Source organism: Salvelinus fontinalis, chromosome 23 (genome assembly GCF_029448725.1).
Source record: "Salvelinus fontinalis isolate EN_2023a chromosome 23, ASM2944872v1, whole genome shotgun sequence".
NCBI classification, from domain to species: Eukaryota; Metazoa; Chordata; class Actinopteri; order Salmoniformes; family Salmonidae; genus Salvelinus; species Salvelinus fontinalis.
The window spans coordinates 4,356,383-4,378,997 of NC_074687.1; the positions used below are offsets into that span (position 1 = coordinate 4,356,383).

A 22,615-nucleotide genomic window follows, 5' to 3' on the forward strand; every position below is an offset into this window, starting at 1 on the left:
CACTACTTTCCTTCCTTCTATAGCATTTCTTAATATTATTCAGCTCCTTTGTCTTTGATGCCTCATTTTTATTTATTTATTTATTTTATTTTTTATTTCACCTTTATTTAACCAGGTAGGCAAATTGAGAACACGTTCAGAGCAAAGCTCTGTTCAAGTAGACTGTGATTTTGCTGTGATCTGATAGGGGTGTCAGTGAACTAACTGTGAACGCTCTGAGAGACTGGGTTGAGGTTAGTGATAATTAGTGATGTACCGATATGACATTTTTGGTAGATACCGATATCCGACATTTACCTTGTAAAAGAAACGATACCGATAACCGACATCTAACATTTTAGCGTCCTTTTAAGCATTCTAGTACAGTTAAATAGTTAACACACACATGGACGCAGCAGTCTAAGGCACTGCATCTCAGTGCAAGAGGCGTCACTACAGTCCCTGGTTCGAATCCATGCTGTATCACATCTGGCTGTGATTGGGAGTCCCATAGGGTGGTGCACAATTGGCCCAGCGTCCTCCGGGCCGTCATTGTAAATAAGAATTTGTTCATAACTGACTTGCCAAGTTAAATAAATGTTACACACACACCGTACTGACCAAAAAGTTATTTTGTTGGCATTTAGGTATGTCCCCATTGCCAGTAAAACATAATCAAAACTTATTTCTTCACTTACTTGCTGTGCTGTTTCATTGTTTTGTTCAGTCGTTTCATTCTCAACCAGGATTTCTATGGAACGCCGTTTGGGTCTTTGCGTGTCAAAAAAGATACACGTCAAATAACACTATTTGACACGTCAGATAAGCTTGTTGACCAATCAGGACCTGAATATGACTGCACGTCACATAATAATATAACGCATTCATCATTTTTTAACGTAGTTATTACACATTGATTACAATATCACTCGTATTTCATATGTCACAACGATTCATCGATACGTATGCTATGATGCTGGTGAAGTTGTCTCGGGCACCTGCAGTGCTGGTCATAAAAAAAGCTAGCTAGCTCATGGATGCAAACAATGTTCTTCCCCAAAAACATAGCAAAATGACATAATCGGTTTCAGTAGCTAGGTGTCATCTAAAATAACCCTAATTTATAAAACTGTTCTAATTTGATTAATGGTGGTCGGACCCATCTATGTGAAGCTAGCCACAATAAGGGTTAGCCACAATAGTGGACTTTGCGGTTAGCCTTCAAAATAAAAATTATACTGTTTGTATTCATTTGCATCACTGTCAGTGACATACTTTTATTTTGAAGGCAAACCGCAAATTCCACTATTGTGTCTAATCCTTATTGTGGCTAGCTTCACAACACATAAACAGGTCCGATCGAGCCTCACTAGCCAGATGAAGCTAGCTGGCTGCTTATAACATTAGCTTTGGGCAACAGGGTTATTAGGCTATTTATTTTCAGGAACTGAAAGTTCAATTTCAATAAGCGAACAACAAGTGGCAAACAAGCTAATACTTACTCACAAGGATTCCTAAATCATTGCTAAGAAAAATGAAAATGACTGCAGTTTCTACTGGTCATTGTTTTCAGGCTGGTTGTATTTGTGCTAGCTAGGTACCAAGCTAAAGCTAGGTACCCCAGAAGTTGTGGTTGAACAAATGATGCTTTATTACCAACGCGGTATTGTAAACACATCGTTCGTGGCCGGTGTTTGCTTGTTTGCAGACTTTTTTGTACAGCTTTGACAGTGCTATGACAGTGCTACTGTATCTTTTTTGACACGCAAATACCCAAACGGCGTTCCATAGTATGTCATGAAACTAATAGCAGTGACGCTAATACTGTGTAACTCCGGTATTGCAACATCTGAAAAACTGCTCGACCAGTCGGCGATTGCCAACATCACCCACAACAGAGTACGGTTGATTGTCAAAGGCAATGAATTCCATTATCTTGGCTTTAATGGATTTCACCTTTTGAGTTGTCTCGCTGAAATGTTCTTACTCTTTCAAATGACTGCTCGACTTGTTGACTGCTCGATCCACACAGCAGACATTGTGGGCCAGGTTAGGAACGCTATGTTGCACGTGTAGCGCAAAACTTTACATGGCGTCATTGCATCATGTACCTACGTTATATAGGTATGCACGGTAGCTTTGACATCGGTGTTAAACTAGACATCGGGCCAATTTTTAGCTAATATTGTCCGATTCCGATATGTTCACCGATATATCGTGCATCCCTAGTGATAATGTAGTCTACAGTACTACTGCCAAGAGATGAGCTATATGTGTACCTACCGTAGGAGTCCCCTCGAAGCTTACCATTGACTATGTACCTACCCAGCATCCAACAGAGATGCAGGAGTTGTGACCCGTTTTTGATGGTGATGTTCTAATCAAATCAACGATATTTATATAGCCCTTCTTACATCAGCTGATATCTCAAAGTGCTGTACAGAAACCCAGCCTAACACCCCAAACAGCAAGCAATGCAGGTGTAGAAGCCCGGTGGCTAGGAAAAACTCCCTAGAAAGGCCAAAACCTAGGAAGAAACCTAGAGAGGAACCAGGCTATGAGGGGTGGCCAGTCCTCTTCTGGCTGTGCCGGGTGGAGATTATAACGGAACATGGCCAAGATGTTCAAATGTTCATAAATGACCAGCATGGTCAAATAATAATAATCACAGTAGTTGTCGAAGGTGCAACAGGTCAGCACCTCAGGAGTAAATGTCAGTTGGCTTTTCATAGCCGATCATTGAGAGTATCTCTACCGCTCCTGCTGTCTCTAGAGAGTTGAAAACAGCAGGTCTGGGACAGGTAACACGTCCGGTGAACAGGTCAGGGTTCCATAGCCGCAGGCAGAACAGTTGAAACTGGAGCAGCAGCACAACCAGGTGGACTGGGGACAGCAAGGAGTCATCATGCCAGGTTGTCCTGAGGCATGGTCCTAGGGCTCAGGTCCTCCGAGAGAGAGAAAGAAAGAGAGAATTAGAGAGAGCATACTTAAATTCACACAGGACACCGGATAAGACAGGAGAAATACTCCAGATATAACAGACTAACCCTAGCCCCCGACACATAAACTACTGCAGCATAAATAGTGGAGGCTGAGACAGGAGGGGTCAGGAGACACTGTGGCCACATCCGATGATACCCCCGGACAGGGCCAAACAGACATGATATAACCCCACCCACTTTGCCAAAGCACAGCCCCCACACCACTAGAGGGATATCTTTAACCACCAACTTACCATCCTGAGACAAGGCCGAGTATAGCCCACAAAGATCTCCGCCACGGCACAACCCAAGAGGGGGTGCCAACCCAGACAGGAAGATCACGTCAGTGACTCAACCCACTCAAGTGACGCACCCCTCCTAGGGACGGCATGGAAGAGCACCAGTAAGCCAGTGACTCGGCCCCTGTAATAAGGTTAGAGGCAGAGAATCCCAATGGAGAGAGGGGAACCGGCCAGGCAGCGACAGCAAGGGCGGTTCGTTGCTCCAGTGCCTTTCCATTCACCTTCACACTCCTGGGCCAGACTACACTCAATCATAGGACCTACTGAAGAGATGAGTCTTCAATAAAGACTTAAAGGTTGAGACCGAGTCTGCGTTTTTCACATGGGTAGGCATAAAAATGGAGATCTATAGGAGAAAGCCCTGCCTCCTGCTGTTTGCTTAGAAATTCTAGGGACAATTAGGAGGCCTGCGTCTTGTGACCGTAGCGTACGTGTAGGTATGTACGGCAGGACCCAATCGTAAAGATAGGTAGGAGCAAGCCCATGTAATGCTTTGTAGGTCAGCAGTAAAACCTTGAAATCAGCCCTTGCCTTAACAGGAAACCAGTGTAGGGAGGCTAGCACTGGAGTAATATGGTCAGATTTTTTGGTTCTAGTGCGGATTCTAGCAGCCGTATTTAGCACTAACTGAAGTTTATTTAGTGCTTTATCTGGGTAGCCGGTAAGTAGAGCATTGCAGTAGTCTGACCTAGAAGTGACAAAAGCATGGATTAATTTTTCTGCATAATTTTTGGACATAAAATTTCAGATTTTTGCAATGTTAGATAGATGGGGGGGGGGGGAAATGCTGTCCTTGAAACAGTCTTGATATGTTTGTCAAAGGAGAGATCAGGGTCCAGAGTAACGCCTAGAGAGAGTAATGTTGTGTCTAAGGGGTATATGGAGGAGGGAATGATGTCACCTCCAGGTAGGTGTTTGTCCCCCTGTGTGCTGAGGGTGTCAGGTTCTTGTCCAGTTCTGGCAATTAGGGCACCACAGGCTAGTGCATGTCCCTGGGCCTGGAAATGGTTGATCTCCCCTTCTAGAATGGAGAAGCTGTCGTTGTTAAGGTATGGGGATTCTACTGGGGGGATATAGGTAGCACACATTACAAAAATGTTCTCTATTGAGATAATTTCCTTACTAATTTATAGCCAGATGTAAAATGTTCCTGTTCTCTCTCGTTCTCTAACAGTGTGCTGGGGAGGAGTACTGGGTGGACAGCCGGACAGTATACATCGGTCACAAAGAACCCCCGCTGGGGGCCGATGCCTACATCCCTCAGCGTTATCCCGACAACCGCATTGTCTCTTCCAAGGTGAGCAGGCTCCACAGCAACCAAGCAGTTGGCATAACAACAGCATCACCTACCCCTGAAAACCAAATTGATACCTTGATAACCAAGCCTGTTGTGCTCCATTAACAGTATCTCTGTCCTTTAGGGTTAGCAACCTTTTGGACCACACACACACACACATACACACACACACTGCTGTTCCGCTCTCTAGACTGCCTGTTAATAGTGTGTGTGTTCTCTCTACCAGTACACCGTATGGAACTTCATCCCCAAGAACCTGTTTGAACAGTTCAGAAGAATCGCCAACTTCTATTTCCTGCTCATCTTCCTGGTCCAGGTGACAATATGCCATTTTACGATACATATTGCACAGACTGGGGTTTCTCATGTTCAGGTTACACACTATTAGTTAAAGACGTAGGCTATGTGAAGTCAATGTGACAGTTAATTAGGTAATGTTAATTATTTGGCTTGGAATTACATTGGTCAAGTACGCATGGGCCTATGATCATGGTCCATGATAGATATGATATGACCCCGTCCAGTAGCACTATGAGGAGGAGACTAAGGTGGCCGGTTCAGCTTGCTACAATGGTTGAAGGGATAGTTTAAGATTTTGGCATGCTAGCTGCTCCTGTACACTTCCAGTTATTGCTCTAGCGGATGTTAGCAATCTCACTCTTTCTCTGTTGCTCTCTCAAACTGAGACACACACACAACCCTGAGGTCTGGCTTGAATTCAACCTTCTGTAGAATGGCGCCAGAAACTACCTTCAACATCATTAAAACTGCACACAAAGACATAAAAATGGTATCCAAAAATTGATGAAATACCATCCCTTTAAACTGAAATGAATGAGTTATGAGTAACCAGCGGGTAGGAGGGCGTTAGGTGTGGTTAAATACTGTGGGGAGGCGGAGATATAAACTGAAGTCACCTGATTGCGCTCCATCACTCCCCCCGAACTGGAATTTATTTGAAACAATATTTATTGACTCGTGCTCTACTCTCCTCCTTGTTCCCTCCCTCTCTACCTCCTTGTTCCCTCCCTCTCTACCTCCTTGTTCCCTCCCTCTCTACCTCCTTGTTCCCTCCCTCTCTACCTCCTTGTTCCCTCCCTCTCTACCTCCTTGTTCCCTCCCTCTCTACCTCCTTGTTCCCTCCCTCTCTACCTCCTTGTTCCCTCCCTCTCTACCTCCTTGTTCCCTCCCTCTCTACCTCCTTGTTCCCACCCTCCTTGTTCCCTCCCTCCTTGTTCCCTCCCTCTCTACCTCCGTTCCCTGCCTCCTTCCTCTTTTTCTCTCTCCTCAGCTCATCATAGACACGCCTACCAGCCCCGTCACCAGCGGACTGCCTCTATTCTTTGTCATCACCGTCACTGCCATTAAACAGGTCTGTTGATCTGAACAAAATGTCATAATTAATGGTATACAGTGCATTCGTAAAGTATTCAGACCCCTTGACTTTTTCCACATTTTGTTACGCTACAACCTGATTCTAAAATTGATGAAATATATTTTTTCCCTCATCAATGTACAAACAATACACAATAATGAAAAAGAAAGAATACGTTTTTAGAAATGTATTAGAAATGAAAAACAGAAATACCTTATTGACATAAGTTTTCAGACCCTTTGCTATGAGACTCGAAATTGAGCTCAGGTGCATCCTGTTTCCATTGATCATCCTTGAGATGTTTCAACAACTTGATTGGAGTCCATCTGTTGTAAATTCAATTGATTGGACATGATTTGGAAAGGCACACACCTGTCTATATAAGATCCAACAGTTGACAGTGCATGTCAGAGCATAAACCAAACCATGAGGTTGAAAGAATTGTCTGTAGAGATCCGAGACAGGATTGTGTCGAGGCTCAGATCTGGGGGAAGGGTACCAAAACATTTCTGCAGCATTGAAGGTCCCCAAGAACACAGTGGCCTCCATCATTCTTAAATGGAAGATGTTTGGAACCACCAAGACTCTTCCTAGAGCTGGCCGCCCAGCCAAACTGACCAATCAGGGGAGAAGGGCCTTGGTCAGGGAGGTGACCATGAACCCGATGGTCACTCTGACAGAGCTCCAGAGTTCCTCTGTGGAGATGGGAGAACCTTCCAGAAGGACAACCATTTCTCCAGCACTTCACCAATCAGGAATTTATGGTAGAGTGGCCAGACAGAAGCCACTTCTCAGTAAAAGGCACATGACAGCCTACTTGGAGTTTGCCAAAAGGCACCTAAAGGACTCTCAGACCATGAGAAACAACATTCTCTAGTCTGATGAAACCATGATTGAACTCTTTGGCCTGAATGCCAAGCGTCATGTCTGGAGGAAACCTGGCACCATCCCTACAGTGAAGCATGGTGGTGGCAGCATCATGCTGTGGGGATGTTTTTCAGAGTCAGGGAATGGGAGACTAGTCAGGATCGAGGGAAAGATGAACGGAGCAAAGTACAGAGAGATCCTTGATGAAAACCTGCTCCAGAGCACTCAGGACCTCAGGCTGGGGCAAAGGTTTACCTTCCAACAGGACAACGACCCGAAGCACACAGCCAAGACAACGCAGGAGTGGCTTCGGGACAAGTCACTGAATGTCCTTGAGTGACCCAGCCAGGGCCCAGACTTGAACCCGATCGAACATCTTTGGAGAGACCTGACAAGAGCTGTGCAGCGACGCTCCCCATCTAACCTGACAGAGCTTGAGAGGATCTGCAGAGAAGAATGAGAGAAGCTCCCCAATTGCCAAGCTTGTAGCATCATACCCAAGAACACTTGAGGCTGTTATCACTGCCAAAGATGCTTCAAGAAAGTACCGAGTAAAGGGTCTGAATACTTATGTAAATGTGATATTTCAGTTTTTTATTTGTAATACATTTGCAAACATTTCTAAAAAACAGTTTTTGCTTTGTCATTATGGGGTATTGTGTGTAGATTGATGAGAAAAAGATTAAGTCTCTAACGTAACAAAATGTGGGAAAAATCCAGGGGTCTGTATACTTTCTGAATGCGGTGTATGTTAATTCTCTGTTCATTGGTGTTGGAAGCCTTCCTCCACTGTGTTCCGTTAGAGACAGATGTGCTAACAGCAGGGATGTATGAACCTCTCCTGGCTAACAGGGCCCAGGTCAGGTCATATGCAATCATTAATCTACAAGATGACATGTTGTGTAGATGCCCTGGATACAGGTCACCATGCTGACAGAACATACCACTAATTTGATATCACGTACTGTATGACCTTGTATGACGGTATCGCCCTCTCTCCTCTATGTTCCATTTCTTCCAACGATCCCTACATATTTCTCCTGCTCTTTGCTCCTTGTATATCTCAACCCCTTCTCCCCTCCCTTCCCCTCTTCCTCTCTCACCCAGGGTTATGAAGACTGGCTGAGACACAAGGCAGACTGCAGTATAAATGAGTGTCCTGTGGACGTGGTGAAGGAAGGGACGGTGGTGAGGACACAGAGTCACAAGCTACGGGTATGACTGCCTTAGTTTTATTTGATTTATTTCACCTTTATTTAACCAGGTAGGCTAGTTGAGAACAAGTTCTCATTTACAACTGCGACCTGGCCAAGATAAAGCAGTTCGACACATACAACAACACAGAGTTACACATGGAATAAACAAACATACGATCAATAATACAGTAGAAAAATCTATATACAGTGTGTGCAAATGAGGTAAGATAAGAGAGGTAAGGCAATAAATAGGCCATGGGGGCAAAGTAATTACAATATAGCAATTAAACACTGGAATGGTAGGATGTGCAGAAGATGAATGTGCAAGTTGAGATACTGGGGTGCAAAGGAGCAAGATAAATAAATACACTATTGGGATGAGGTAGATTGAATGGGCTATTTACAGATGAGCTATGTACAGGTGCAGTGATCTGTGGGCTGGTCTGACAGCTGGTGCTTAAAGCTAGTGAGGGAGGTAAGAGTCTCCAGCTTCAGAGATTCTTGCAGTTCGTTCCAATCATTGGCAGCAGAGCACAAAGAAAGAATTGGCTTTGGGGGTGACCAGAGCGATATACCTGCTGGAGCGCGTGCTACGGGTGGGTGCTGCTATGGTGACCAGTGAGCTGAGATAAGGTGGGGCTTTACCTAGCAGAGACTTGTAGATGACCAGGAGCCAGTGGGTTTGGCGACGAGTATGAAGCGAGGGCCAGCCAACGAGAGCATACAGGTCGCAGTGGTGGATAGTATATGGGGCTTTGGTGACAAAACGGATGGCACTGTGATAGACTGCATCCAATTTGTTGAGTAGAGTGTTGGAGGCTATTTTGTAAATGACATCACCGAAGTCAAGGATCGGTAGGATGGTCAGTTTTACGAGGGTATGTTTGGCAGCATGAGTGAAGGATGCTTTGTTGAGAAATAGGAAGCCGATTCTAGATTTAATTTTGGATTGGAGATGTTTAATGTGAGTCTGGAAGGAGAGTTTACAGTCTAACCAGACAGCTATGTATTTGTAATTGTCCACATATTCTAAGTCAGAACCGTCCAGAGTAGTGATGCTGGACGGGCGGGCAGGTGCGGGCAGCGATCGGTTGAAGAGCATGCATTTAGTTTTACTTGCATTTAAGAGCAGTTGGAGGGCACGGAAGGAGAGTTGTATGGCATTGAAGCTCATCTGGAGGTTAGTTAACAGTGTCCAACGACGGGCCCGAGGTATACAGAATGGTGTCGTCTGCGTAGAGGTGGATGAAAGAATCCCCAGCAGCGAGAGCGACATCATTGATGTATACAGAGAAGAGAGTCGGCCCGAGAATTGAACCCTGTGGCACCCCCATAGAGACTGCCAGAGGTCCGGACAACAGGCCCTCCGATTTGACATACTGAACTCTATCGGAGAAGTAGTTGGTGAACCAAGCGAGGCAATCATTTGAGAAACCAAGGCTGTTGAGTCTGCCAATAAGAATGTTGTGATTGACAGAGTCGAAAGCCTTAAACAGGTCGATGAATATGGCTGCATAGTAATGTCTCTTATCGATGGCGGTTATGATATCATTTAGGACCTTGAGCGTGGCTGAGGTGCAACCATGACCAGCTCTGAAACCAGATTGCATAGCGGAGAAGGTACAGTGAGATTCGAAATGGTCGGTAATCTGTTTGTTAACTTGGCTTTCAAAGACCTTAGAAAGTGTAGAATAGATATAGGTCTGTAGCAGTTTGGGTCTAGTGTCTCCCCCTTTGAAGAGGGGGATGAACACGGCAGCTTTCCAATCTATGGGAATCTCAGACGATACGAAAGAGAGGTTGAACAGGCTAGTAATAGGGGTTGCAACAATTTCGGCAGATAATTTTAGAAAGAGAGGGTCCAGATTGTCTAGCCCGGCTGATTTGTAGGGGTCCAGATTCTGAAGCTCTTTCAGAACATCAGCTATCTGGATTTGGGTGAAGGAGAAGTGGGGGAGGTTTGGGCGAGTTGCTGTGGGGAGCGCAGGGCTGTTGACCGGGGTAGAGGTAGCCAGGTGGAATGCATGGCAACCGTAGAAAAATGCTTATTGAAATTCTCAATTATTGTGGATTTATCGGTGGTAACAGTGTTTCCTAGCCTCAGTGCAGTGGGCAGCTGGGAGGAGGTGCTCTTATTCTCCATGGACTTTACAGTGTCCCAGAACTTTTTTGAGTTTGTACTACAGGATGCAAATTTCTGTTTGAAAAAGCTAGCCTTAGCTTTCCTAACTGACTGTGTATATTGGTTCCTAACTTCCCTGAAGAGTTGCATATCACGGAGGCTATTCGATGCTAATGCAGAACGCCACAGGATGTTTTGTGCTGGTCAAGGGCAGACAGGTCTGGAGTGAACCAAGGGCTATATCTGTTCCTGGTTCTACATTTTTTGAACGGAGCATGCTTATTTAAGATGGTGAGGAAAGCACTTTTAAAGAATAACCAGGCATCCTCTACTGACGGGATGAGGTCAATGTCATTCCAGGATACCCCGGCCAGGTCGATTAGAAAGGCCTGCTCGCAGAAGTGTTTTAGTGAGCGATTGACAGTGATGAGGAGTGTTTTTTTGACCGCGGACCTATTACGGATGCAGGCAATGAGGCAGTGATCGCTGATATCTTGGTTGAAAACAGCAGAGGTGCTTTTGGGGGGCGAGTTAGTTTGGACGATATCTATGAGGGTGCCCGTGTTTACGGATTTGGGGTTGTACCTGGTAGGTTCATTGATAATTTGTGTGAGATTGAGGGCATCAAGCTTAGATTGTAGGATGGCCGGGGTGTTAAGCATGTCCCAGTTTAGGTCACCTAGCAGCACAAGCTCAGAAGATAGATGGGGGGCAATCATTTCACATATTGTGGCCAGGGCACATCTGGGGGCAGAGAGTGGTCTATAGGAAGCGGCAATGGTGAGAGACTTGTTTCTGGAAAGGTGAATTTTTAGAAGTAGAAGCTTGAATTGTTTTGGTACAGACCTGGATAGTAGGATAGAACTCTGCAGGCTATCTCTACAGTAGATTGCAACTCCACCCCCTTTGGCAGTTCTATCTGGGCGGAAAATTTTATAGTCAGGGATGGAAATTTCAGGGGTTTTGTTGGTTTTCCTAAGCCAGGATTCAGACATGGCTAAGACATCCAGGTTGGCAGAGTGTGTTAAGCAATGAATAAAGCAAACTTAGGGAGTAGGCTTCTAATGTTAACATGCATAAAACCAAGGCTTTTACGGTTACAGAAGTCAACAAATGAGAGCACCTGGGGAGTAGGAGTGGAGCTAGGCACTGCAGGTCCTGGATTAACCTCTACATCACCAGAGGAACAGAGGAGGAGTAGGCTGAGGGTTCCGTCTAAAGGCTATACGAACTGGCCGTCTAGCACGTTCGGAACAGAGAGTAAAGGGAGCAGGTTTCTGGGCATGATAGCATACATTCAAGGCATAATGTACAGACAAAGGTATGGTAGGAAGAGAGTACATTGAAGGTAAACCTAGGCATTGAGTAATGGTGAGAGAGATATAGTCTCTAGAGATGTTTAAACCAGGTGATGTCATCACATATGTGGGAGGTGGCACAACATGGTTGGTTAAGGCGTATTTAGCAGGGCTAGAGGCTCTACAGTGAAATAAGACAGTAATCACTAACCAGGACAGTAATGGACAAGGCATATTGATATTCGGGAGAGGCATGCGTAGCCAAGTGATCATATGGGTCCAGTGAGTGGTTGGGCTGGCTGGGGACACGGCGATTCAGATAGTTAGCAGGCCGGAGCTAGCAAGCTAGCAGTTAGCAGGCCGGGGCTAGCAAGCTAGCATAAGGGCCTTAGAGGGACGTCGCGATGGGGGGAATGTCTGTTTTTGCCTCCTTGTGCGGTGACGTCGATAGACCAGTCGTGGAATTAGTAGGTTTCCAAGCATTAGATGGGTCCAAGTCCAATTTGTAAAATGGGTATAGTGGTCCAAGAAACTGGCCGATGGATCAGCTAACAGTCCAATATGCTATAGATAGCTAGCAGGCCGCGGTTAGCAGAATGGGCCTTCAGGGGATGTCGTGCCTGAGGGGCCTGTTGGGATCCTCGGGCAGATTATGTCGGTATTCCACTCGTGAAGGATCGGCGTGGTTCCGTGCCCAGTACCGGCAGGAGCAGGGGTCCGGATATTGTAGCCGAGGAGTGAGCTTCAGGAGTAGCCCAGGAGCCCTAGCCGGGAGATGGGTCTAGCATGGGCTAGCTCCAGGCTAGTTGGTGCTTGCTCCGGGACGGAAGCGTTGGCCAGGAGTAGTCAACCCGGGTTGCGGTTAGCTAGCTGCGATTATCCAGATGAAAAGGTTCAGAGTTTGTGGTAGGAATCCGGGGATATGGAGAGAAAAATAGGTCTGGTATGCTCTGGTTTGAAACGTGCTGTACGAACTGGTGAGAGCTTTCCGAGCTAAAGGTTAGCTGATGACCGCAAGCTGTGGTTAGCTGACTGATAGCTGGTAGCTAGTTAGCTAGCTAGCTTCATTTGAGGTATTCCAGTTCGGAGGTAAATAGAAAAGAGAGTATTTTGAAGTTGAGGTATATTAAAAAGAATGCGAAGGAAAAGATATAGAAAGATGTATACATGGGACAAGACAAGACAAAGACGTCTGACTGCTACGCCATCTTGGATTTGACAGGATGGGCCTTTTACTCTCCAGTCGACCACACATCATTATGACTGCCCTAGTAATGGGCCTTCTACTCTCCAGCCTACCACACATCATTATGACTGTCCTAGTAATGGGCCTTCTACTCTCCAGTCTACTACACATCATTGTGACGCCTTTGGGCTGCATTGGCTGTTGTTTATCTATTCTAACCATACATTTATGTTCATTCATATTCAGATAAATAAAGTCGCTAGTATATGAGCTAGTAAACTCCCTAGAAAGGCCAAAACCTAGGAAGAAACCTAGAGAGGAACCAGGCTATGAGGGGTGGCCAGTCCTCTTCTGGCTGTGCCGGGTGGAGATTATAACAGAACATGGCCAAGATGTTCAAATGTTCATAAATGACCAGCATGGTCAAATAATAATAATCACAGTAGTTGTCGAGGGTGCAACAAGTCAGAACCTCAGGAGGAAATGTCAGTTGGCTTTTCATAGCCGATCATTGAGAGTATCTCTACCGCTCCTGCTGTCTCTAGAGAGTTGAAAACAGCAGGTCTGGGACAGGTAGCACGTCCGGTGAACAGGTCAGGGTTCCATAGCCGCAGGCAGAACAGTTGAAACTGGAGCAGCAGCACGGCCAGGTGGACTGGGACAGGAAGGAGTCATCATGCCAGATAGTCCTGAGGCATGGTCCTAGGGCTCAGGTCTGCCGAGAGAGAGAAAGAAAGAGAGAATTAGAGAGAGCATACTTAAATTCACACAGGACACCGGATAAGACAGGAGAAATACTCCAGATATAACAGACTGACCCTAGCCCCCCGACACATAAACTACTGCAGCATAAATACTGGAGGCTGAGACAGGAGGGGTCAGGAGACACTGTGGCCGCATCCGATGATACCCCCGGACAGGGCCAAACAGGCAGGATATAACCCCACCCACTTTGCCAAAGCACAGCCCCCACACCACTAGAGGGATACCTTCAACCACCAACTTACCATCCTGAGACAAGGACGAGTATAGCGCACAAAGATCTCTGCCACGGCACAACCCAAGGGGGGGGGGGGGCGCCAATCGTCCACATGGCTGGCTGCGTTTTGCTACCACCGGAAACTTCTGGAAGATTGCTCATTATTTTGTTTTTCTGAGGACCCAGAAAACGGAGGAAGTGGGAGAACCAATGCAAGTAAGTAAATATATTTTGAAAATGATCAAAAACGTTGTAGCTGTTATTAGGTAGATAGCTTGCTACAGGAACTTTGTGTGCAGGCTAACTCAAATGAGCTGCTAATGTAATGTTCGTTAGCTATTAGATAACTTTACATAATGTATAGCTGACCAAGTGAATTAAATATCACCAGCTAGCTAACTTCATTTTAGCTAATTAGTTATCTTGATGTATTTATCATTGTAACTCCAAATGCATTTGTATCTAGGTAGCTAGCTTACAGCAATGGAAGAGGGTGAAAGGTTTAGCTAACATTAGCACTTTCAGCTGTCAGAGTTGGGGGGTGAGTAGGCTACTCTGGATAGGGCAGGCACCTTTGTAGGAGGACATTGTGGAAATATTCTCCAGTTCCAGTCCCTTGTGAGAAAAACTGAGGACAGAGAGATATAGCAACATAATATTCAGTTCTGTCTAATTTGAGTTTCATGCAGCCTGTTTCTTTGTAATGTTTTCTGTCAGCAGATGAAGAGGTCCCGATGAATGTCCCAAGAGAATAAGTGTAAATCCTTGTATACCATGGATTATGTATTCCTAACTATGTTAGCAAATTTTATAAACAAAAATACAGTTTAAAAGTCACACAATGTATAAACCTATTACAAGTGGAGCCCTGCAGCGTTCTGTTCCAGCCCAGCACTAACACGCCTGATTCAACGTATCAAACCCAATTAGTTCATAATCAAGTGTGCTCACCCAGTAGACCAGGGATCAGTGGAGCGAGGTTGGCCACCAACGGTATTGACTTTTTTTAAAACCTGAATGTTTTCGTAATAATAGCCTACTTGTTACAAAAATGTCTAACCTTTACATATGAGTTAGCTTACTTGTACACGTTGAAATGAATTTGTTGATGCTTTGAAGTGAAGTATTTTAAATGTGTTTTCATTGTTACCCTAACTATTATTCAAGATGAACTAGTGTTGATGAATCACAGATCACAATCCTGCAATAGAGGGGAAGGGAATCTGTTTCTAATTTGTCTGTCACAATTTTTTCATGATATCCATGTGAACTCATTTTGCAGCTGATAATGGCATGTAATCCAATACAGTCATAGTTCTACAGCAGGGGTTCCCAACTCCGGTCCTTGAGTACCCCCAATAAATCAAATCAAATGTTATGTCACATACACATGTTTAGCAGATGTTATTTTGGGTGTAGCGAAATGCTTGTGGTGCAGCGAAATGCAGTGAAATGCTTGTGGTGCAGCGAAATGCTTGTGGTGTAGCGAAATGCAGCGAAATGCTTGTGGTGTAGCGAAATGCTTGTGGTGTAGCGAAATGCTTGTGGTGTAGCGAAATGCTTGTGGTGTAGCGAAATGCAGCGAAATGCTTGTGGTGTAGCGAAATGCTTGTGGTGTAGCGAAATGCTTGTGGTGCAGCGAAATGCTTGTGGTGTAGCGAAATGCTTATGCAACTGTACTCATTGCAAAATGCAACAGCACACATTTTAGTTGTAGCCCCTTACAAACATACCTGATTCAACTTATTTAGGGCCTGATGATTAGTTTACAAGTTGAATTCGGACAAAGGTGTGTTTGTCCGGGTCTACAATAAAACTGGGGGTACTCGAGGACCGAAGTTAGGAACCACCGTATGATGGCATTAGCCTTATTGGCATTTGCAATGCACCCCTTGACATTGTGCATCTGAAGCAGAGAAAAGCTTAAAGCACACATTGTTTGCATATTGTTCAGCTATATGTTCTCCAAACAATAAACGATACCAGTAGACAATGTATATGAGGCTAATCATTGTACTTGATTTTGTACATGCCTTGCGCTGACATTTAAATTGTTTATCACAAATCCAACCCTTGTAATCTAGGTGGTGAAGTGTCTGGAAGCAGGAGATGGGGTCCTTAGCTTAAAACACACAACTACTACTAACAAGTTCAATGCCAGGTACTTTTCTCCCAGAAGGTCTGAGTAGCACATGGAGGTGCCATTGTGATAATGAAGATGGTTTGCCTAAGTAGACTACCACAACAATGATATTGTATATGCTCAATGTGTTTAAATTATTAAAAAAAGAGAATAGTTGGGCTATAAGAAATGTTTTTTATTCAATAGGGCAAGGCAAAGCAGAGATTACACAATACTTTTAATTTCACCCATACAAAAATATAGCCTAATATTAAAGAACAATGTGTTTACAATATCATAAACAATAGCCTTTTACACATTCCAAATGTCATTTCATATACACTGCTCAAAAAAATAAAGGGAACACTTAAACAACACAATGTATCTCCAAGTCAACCACACTTCTGTGAAGTCAAACTGTCCACTTAGGAATCAACACTGATTGATATTAAATTTCACATGCTGTTGTGCAAATGTAATAGACAACAGGTGGAAATTATAGGCAATTAGCAAGACACCCCCAATAAAGGAGTGGTTCTGCAGGTGGTGACCACAGACCACTTCTCAGTTCCTATGCTTCCTGGCTGATGTTTTGGTCACTTTTGAATGCTGGCGGTGCTTTCACTCTAGTGGTAGCATGAGACGGAGTCTACAACCCACACAAGTGGCTCAGGTAGTGCAGCTCATCCAGGATGGCACATCAATGCTGTGGCAAGAAGGTTTGCTGTGTCTGTCAGCGTAGTGTCCAGAGCATGGAGGCGCTACCAGGAGACAGGCCAGTACATCAGGAGACGTGGAGGAGGCCGTAGGAGGGCAACAAGCCAGCAGCAGGACCGCTACCTCTGCCTTTGTGCAAGGAGGAGCAGGAGGAGCACTGCCAGAGCCCTGCAAAATGACCTCCAGCAGGCCACAAATGTGCATGTGTCTGCTCAAACAGTCAGACACAGACTCCATGAGGGTGGTATGAGGGCCCGACGTCCACAGGTGGGGGTTGTGCTTACAGCCCAACACCGTGCAGGACGTTTGGCATTTGCCAGAGAACACCAAGATTGGCAAATTCGCCACTGGCGCCCTGTGCTCTTCACAGATGAAAGCAGGTTCACCCTGAGCACATGTGACAGACGTGAAAGAGTCTGGAGACGCCGTGGAGAACGTTCTGCTGCCTGCAACATCCTCCAGCATGACCGGTTTGGCGGTGGGTCAGTCATGGTGTGGGGTGGCATTTCTTTGGGGGGCCGCACAGCCCTCCATGTGCTCGCCAGAGGTAGCCTGACTGCCATTAGGTACCGAGATGAGATCCTCAGACCCCTTGTGAGACCATATGCTGGTGCGGTTGGCCCTGGGTTCCTCCTAATGCAAGACAATGCTAGACCTCACGTGGCTGGAGTGTGTCAGCAGTTCCTGCAAGAGGAAGGCATTGATGCTATGGACTGGCCCGCCCGTTGCCCAGACCTGAATCCAATTGAGCACATCTGGGACATCATATCTCGCTCCATCCACCAACGCCACGTTGCACCACAGACTGTCCAGGAGTTGGCGGATGCTTTAGTCCAGGTCTGGGAGGAGATCCCTCAGGAGACCATCCGCCACCTCATCAGGAGCATGCCCAGGCGTTGTAGGGAGGTCATACAGGCACGTGGAGGCCACACACTACTGAGCCTCATTTTGACTTGTTTTAAGGACATTACATCAAAGTTGGATCAGTCTGTAGTGTGGTTTGCCACTTTAATTTTGAGTGTGACTCCAAATCCAGACCTCCATGGGTTGATACATTTGATTTCCATTGATAATTTTTGTGTGATTTTGTTGTCAGCACATTCAACTATGTAAAGAAAAAAGTATTTAATAAGAATATTTCATTCATTCAGATCTAGGATGTGTTATTTTAGTGTTCCCTTTATTTTTTTGAGCAGTGTATTTAAATGGTTTAAAGGGGCACTTTTGTCATGGCAACAAGGGAAAGATGCTCTCTACTCAATTGGCACAACAGATTCATTCAGATTGACCCAACCACCTCGTATAACTGACGGATGACTCCTGTCAAATCTGGAAAAGGACTAAGTAGTGGAAGTAGAAACTGATGCTGCTGGAGCATTACTCATCTTCAAAGTGGGTGCCTTGATTAGAGATCGACCGATTAATCGGCATGGCCGATTTCAAGTTCTCATAAAAATCGGTAATCGGCCTGTTTGGACGTCGATTGTGGCCGATTACATTGCAATCCACGAGGAGACTGCGTGGCAGGCTGACCACCTGTTATGCGAGTGCAGCATCAAAAGGACCTTGTGGCTGCAAGGTCATTATGGGTCATTGCTTGTAGATTGATGAGGGGGAAAAAAATATTTAATCTATTTCATAATAAGGCTGTAACAAAATGTGGAAAAAGTCAAGGGGTCTGAATACTTTCCGAATGCATTGTATGTTAGCTAGTATGGCTAGCATATGAACTAGTTTGTGAGCTCATCCCTCTTCTATGTAATGAAGGCACAAGTGGCAGCGCTGTATCATGAATACACTCACAGGTAAATGGTGTGGTTTTGCCCGACGCGATAGTTGCCTCAGAACACTGCCTCACATGCCTTATTGCGTTTACAACATGCTTTTACAACAAAACAACAATGATGAATTAAATATTTTCATTTACATTTCATTTTAATGAGCCAATTCATACAATGTCATTCTTCCACCAGAAGATATAGTCCAGACAAAAATCTGGTTGTTAGTAAAACATTGTTTCCGAGGTCAGACAGAGGCTTATATTAACCCCTGCTGTGCCAAACTAAATGCTAGGCTTATATTAACCCCTGCTGTACCAAACTAAATGCTAGGCTTATATTAACCCCTGCTGTACCAAACTAAATGCTAGGCTTATATTAACCCCTGCTGTACCATACTAAATGCTAGGCTTATATTAACCCCTGCTGTACCAAACTAAATGCTAGGCTTATATTAACCCCTGCTGTACCAAACTAATTGCTAGGCTTATATTAACCCCCGCTGTACCAAACTAAATGCTAGGCTTATATTAACCCCTGCTGTACCAAACTAAATGCTAGGCTTATATTAACCCCTGCTGTACCAAACTAAATGCTAGGCTTATATTAACCCCTGCTGTACCAAACTAAATGCTAGGCTTATATTAACCCCTGCTGTACCAAACTAATTGCTAGGCTTATATTAACCCCCGCTGTACCAAACTAAATGCTAGGCTTATATTAACCCCTGCTGTACCAAACTAAATGCTGGGCTTATATTAACCCCCGCTGTACCAAACTAAATGCTGGGCTTATATTAACCCCCGCTGTACCAAACTAAATGCTAGGCTTATATTAACCCCTGCTGTACCAAACTAAATGCTAGGTTTATATTAATCCCCGCTGTACCAAACTAAATGCTGGGCTTATATTAACCCCCGCTGTACCAAACTAAATGCTGGGCTTAAATTAATCTCCGCTGTACCAAACTAAATGCTGGGCTTATATTAACCCCCGCTGTACCAAACTAAATGCTGGGCTTAAATTAATCTCCGCTGTACCAAACTAAATGCTAGGCTTATATTAACCCCTGCTGTACCAAACTAAATGCTGGGCTTATATTAACCCCCGCTGTACCAAACTAAATGCTGGGCTTATATTAACCCCCGCTGTACCAAACTAAATGCTAGGCTTATATTAACCCCCGCTGTACCAAACTAAATGCCAGGCAAGGGGAATAATGTGCGCGATATATACAAGAGATGATTGGGACAGCAACATGAACATGATATTATGATGGAGGCGCAGTGATAATTGTCAGTTGGAACTGTTAGCAGGCATAGGCCTGTCTGTGACGGCCAATACAGAACGGCAATATTTATGAACATTTACGTCATAGCCACAGCTATCATCTTTAATCATTATACTAATTACCATGCAATCCATTCCTGAGACCTTTTAAGCTGGTCTCCATGGGAACGAGACACCCGGGTGCCTGCCCTTTGTGTGTGTGTGTGTGTATGTATGTGCCTGAGTTTGTCTGCGATGCCCTAGCTAGCGTCCGAGAGAAGATTAACATTCCCCCTACAATACCATCTCAAACATTCCTGTTGTGATTACTCTGGTCGCATACAGGGGAAAAGATGTGTCTCTCCAGACAGAGATTAAACATCAATATGACTGATATGAAGGGCCGCTATTATCCTGTTATCTACTCTGATGTCAGACAGGACTAGGGTCAAAACAGTGGCGCTACCATAGAATTAGGAATTAGAATTTAATAGGATCTCTATGGGTGTTACTGTGGAGCAGATTGCAGTGTCATAATAACCACCTATCAGATATTACAGAGTGGAGACAGGGACTATGTCCCATTTAGAGAAGCACCCTGCAGTGTCCGGCAGGTCTATGTAATATCTATGGCTATTTTTGAGTGTGTTGGCACGTGTTGCCATAGCCATGCCGTCCACCGAAACGTGTCTTTGTCGTGCTACTGATCCAGTTTCTGCTGTTCTGCCTTCGGTTATGGAGCCCTGACATGTTCACTGGTCGTGCTACCTTGTCCCGGACCTGCTGTCTCGAACCTCTGAATGCTCGGCGGCTATGAAAAGTCAGCTGACATTTACTCCTGAGGTGCTGACCTGTTGCACCATCTATATCCACTGTGATTATTTTTTGACCCTGCTGGTCATCTATGAACGTTTGAACATCTTGAAGAACGATTTGGCCTTAATGGCAATGTACTCTTATAATCTCCACCCGGCACAGCCAGAAGAGGACTGGGGACCCCTAGGTTCCTGCCTTTATCCTAGCCACCGTACTTCTACATCTGCATTGTTGCTGTTCAGGGTTTTAGGCTGGGTATATGTATAAGCACTTTGTGACATCTGTGGATGTAAAAAGGGCTTTATAAATGTTATTGATTGAATGAAAGTTGAAAAACATTCTATATCCACACACACATTCTCCGGATGGTCCTCACCCATGCCCCCCCCCCGCAGATCAAACAGGAAGAGAGTAATGATGAAAATATTCATCATGATAACTTGTGGCTATATAGCGTATGTACAATAGGGGAGAGTAGGGTAAATTGAGCCATTACATTCAGCATCACTCCGTCAAGGGAAATATAGAATTCTTTCTAACATAGACATCTACATATTTCAGAAAAAAATCTGAATTCATGTAAACATTGCAGTTTTGAAAACTTAGCTTGTCCAAAAAAAGTGGTCTCTTGGCACAACTTACCTGGGTATGGGGTAAGTTGAGTCATGGAACAGGGTAAGTTAAGTCGCCTTTCTGTACTGAATGAAATATTATCACTACATTTGTTATACCATGACTATCTTCATTACCCAAACACAATTCAACACAATTTTTGGTCTTTTAATAATTTTAAGCATTTTTTAAAACCTAACAAACAGTTTTTTAAACACGTTTAACATAGGCCAGGCCCTGTTGTTACCTCCTATTCCAGTGATAATGCCTTCAATTATGCATTTTGACTATATTTGCCCGCACAGCTACAAGTATGTACGTTCATGCTAGGTTTAGGACCTCATATTGAAGCTTAATGAGACCCCAACTGATTGTTCTATATATAAATACACAATCTTAAAAGTATCTACTTTGGTTTAGTCACAACTTCTAACACAATCAATGAATTTGACTTGGTGAAACATTTTTTGGACCTACTGTAACTTACCAATTTTTCCATGTGGTTTCTTCCTTCAGACTCCAGGAAAGGATGACCTCTTCCTAAACATTTGGTCAAATGATACATTTTGTGTATGGTTTCCTAGAAACAAGGGTGGCTCAACTTACCCCACTTCCCCTTCCTGTGGTGTGTACGGTCACCGTGGAGATGGGATTTATAGGCTATTTAATCCCACCGTTATGCAACAACTCAATCGCCAGGATAAAAGGAATGGGAAAAGATGTATGTGTTTCCTGTAGAAGAGCTCCTAATAATGTGTGATTCTTTCTGGATCTGCAGCAGTATGGTGGCTCACCAGATCCAAAATACCTTTTGTGAAATAAAGTTTGTTTACAATGACATTGGGGTTTATAGTGAGTTCATTTAAATGACATCCCCCCCAACTAATGCATGAGGAATAGGGTAGTCCACTACATTTATATCAGGTCATTTATTTTATTTAACCTTTATTTAACTTGGCAAGTCAGTTAAGAACAAATGCTTATTTACAATGACGGCCTACCGGGGAACAGTGGGTTAACTGCCTTTTTCAGGGGCAGAACGACAGATTTTTTTACCTTGTAGCTCGGGGATTCAATCCAGCAACCTTTCAGTTACTGGCACAATGCTCTAACCATTAGGCTACCTGCCGCCCCCAAGGTCAACAGTAGTGCACAAGGGAATAGGGTGTGATTTGGGACTCAGCGTGTATTTCTATAGTCTGAGGTGATGGTCATTGTTGATGTGCTTGTCCTGTCAGGTGGGGGACGTTGTCATGGCGAGTGAAGATGAGACGTTCCCCTGTGACCTCATCCTGCTCTCATCCAGCCGCGATGACGGAACCTGCTACGTCACCACCACCAGCCTGGATGGCGAGTCCAGCCACAAGGTAAACAAACACACACACACACACACACACACTGCACCATTCTCCCAGCACGCTCTCTGATCAAACATGACTTCTCGTGACTCATCTCACTCTCTCTCTCTCTCTCTCGCTCTCTCTCTTTCTCACTCTCTCACTCTCTCACTCTCTCTCTCACTCTCTCTCTCTCTCTGTCTCTCTCTGTCTCTCTCTCTCTCTCTTTCTGTATCAGACCTACTATGCTGTACCGGACACCATGGCCTTTAAGACAGAGCAGGAGGTGGACTCTCTACATGCGACTATTGAATGTGAACAACCACAGCCTGATCTCTACAAGTGAGTGACACATGTTTAACACAGAATCATTATGATTGAC

At 44.6% G+C, this 22,615-nt stretch overlaps 1 protein-coding gene across 6 annotated transcripts in view; it reads left to right on the top strand.

Moving 5' to 3' along the window:
- LOC129820741 (phospholipid-transporting ATPase IH-like) overlaps positions 1–22,615 on the top strand; it is an 83,601-nt gene that overhangs the window by 26,575 nt on the left and 34,411 nt on the right. For all 6 annotated transcript variants that reach the window (XR_008754233.1, XR_008754235.1, XR_008754236.1 and 3 more), the window contains exons 2-7: positions 4,437–4,559; positions 4,786–4,875; positions 5,851–5,931; positions 7,909–8,016; positions 22,135–22,263; positions 22,472–22,575. Coding sequence is in view for 1 of the 6 variants with exons in the window: in XM_055877659.1 (XP_055733634.1) it covers positions 4,437–4,559; positions 4,786–4,875; positions 5,851–5,931; positions 7,909–8,016; positions 22,135–22,263; positions 22,472–22,575 (635 nt within the window). In the remaining 5 variants the exon portion in view is untranslated. The remainder of the gene's footprint in view (positions 1–4,436; positions 4,560–4,785; positions 4,876–5,850; positions 5,932–7,908; positions 8,017–22,134; positions 22,264–22,471; positions 22,576–22,615) is intronic.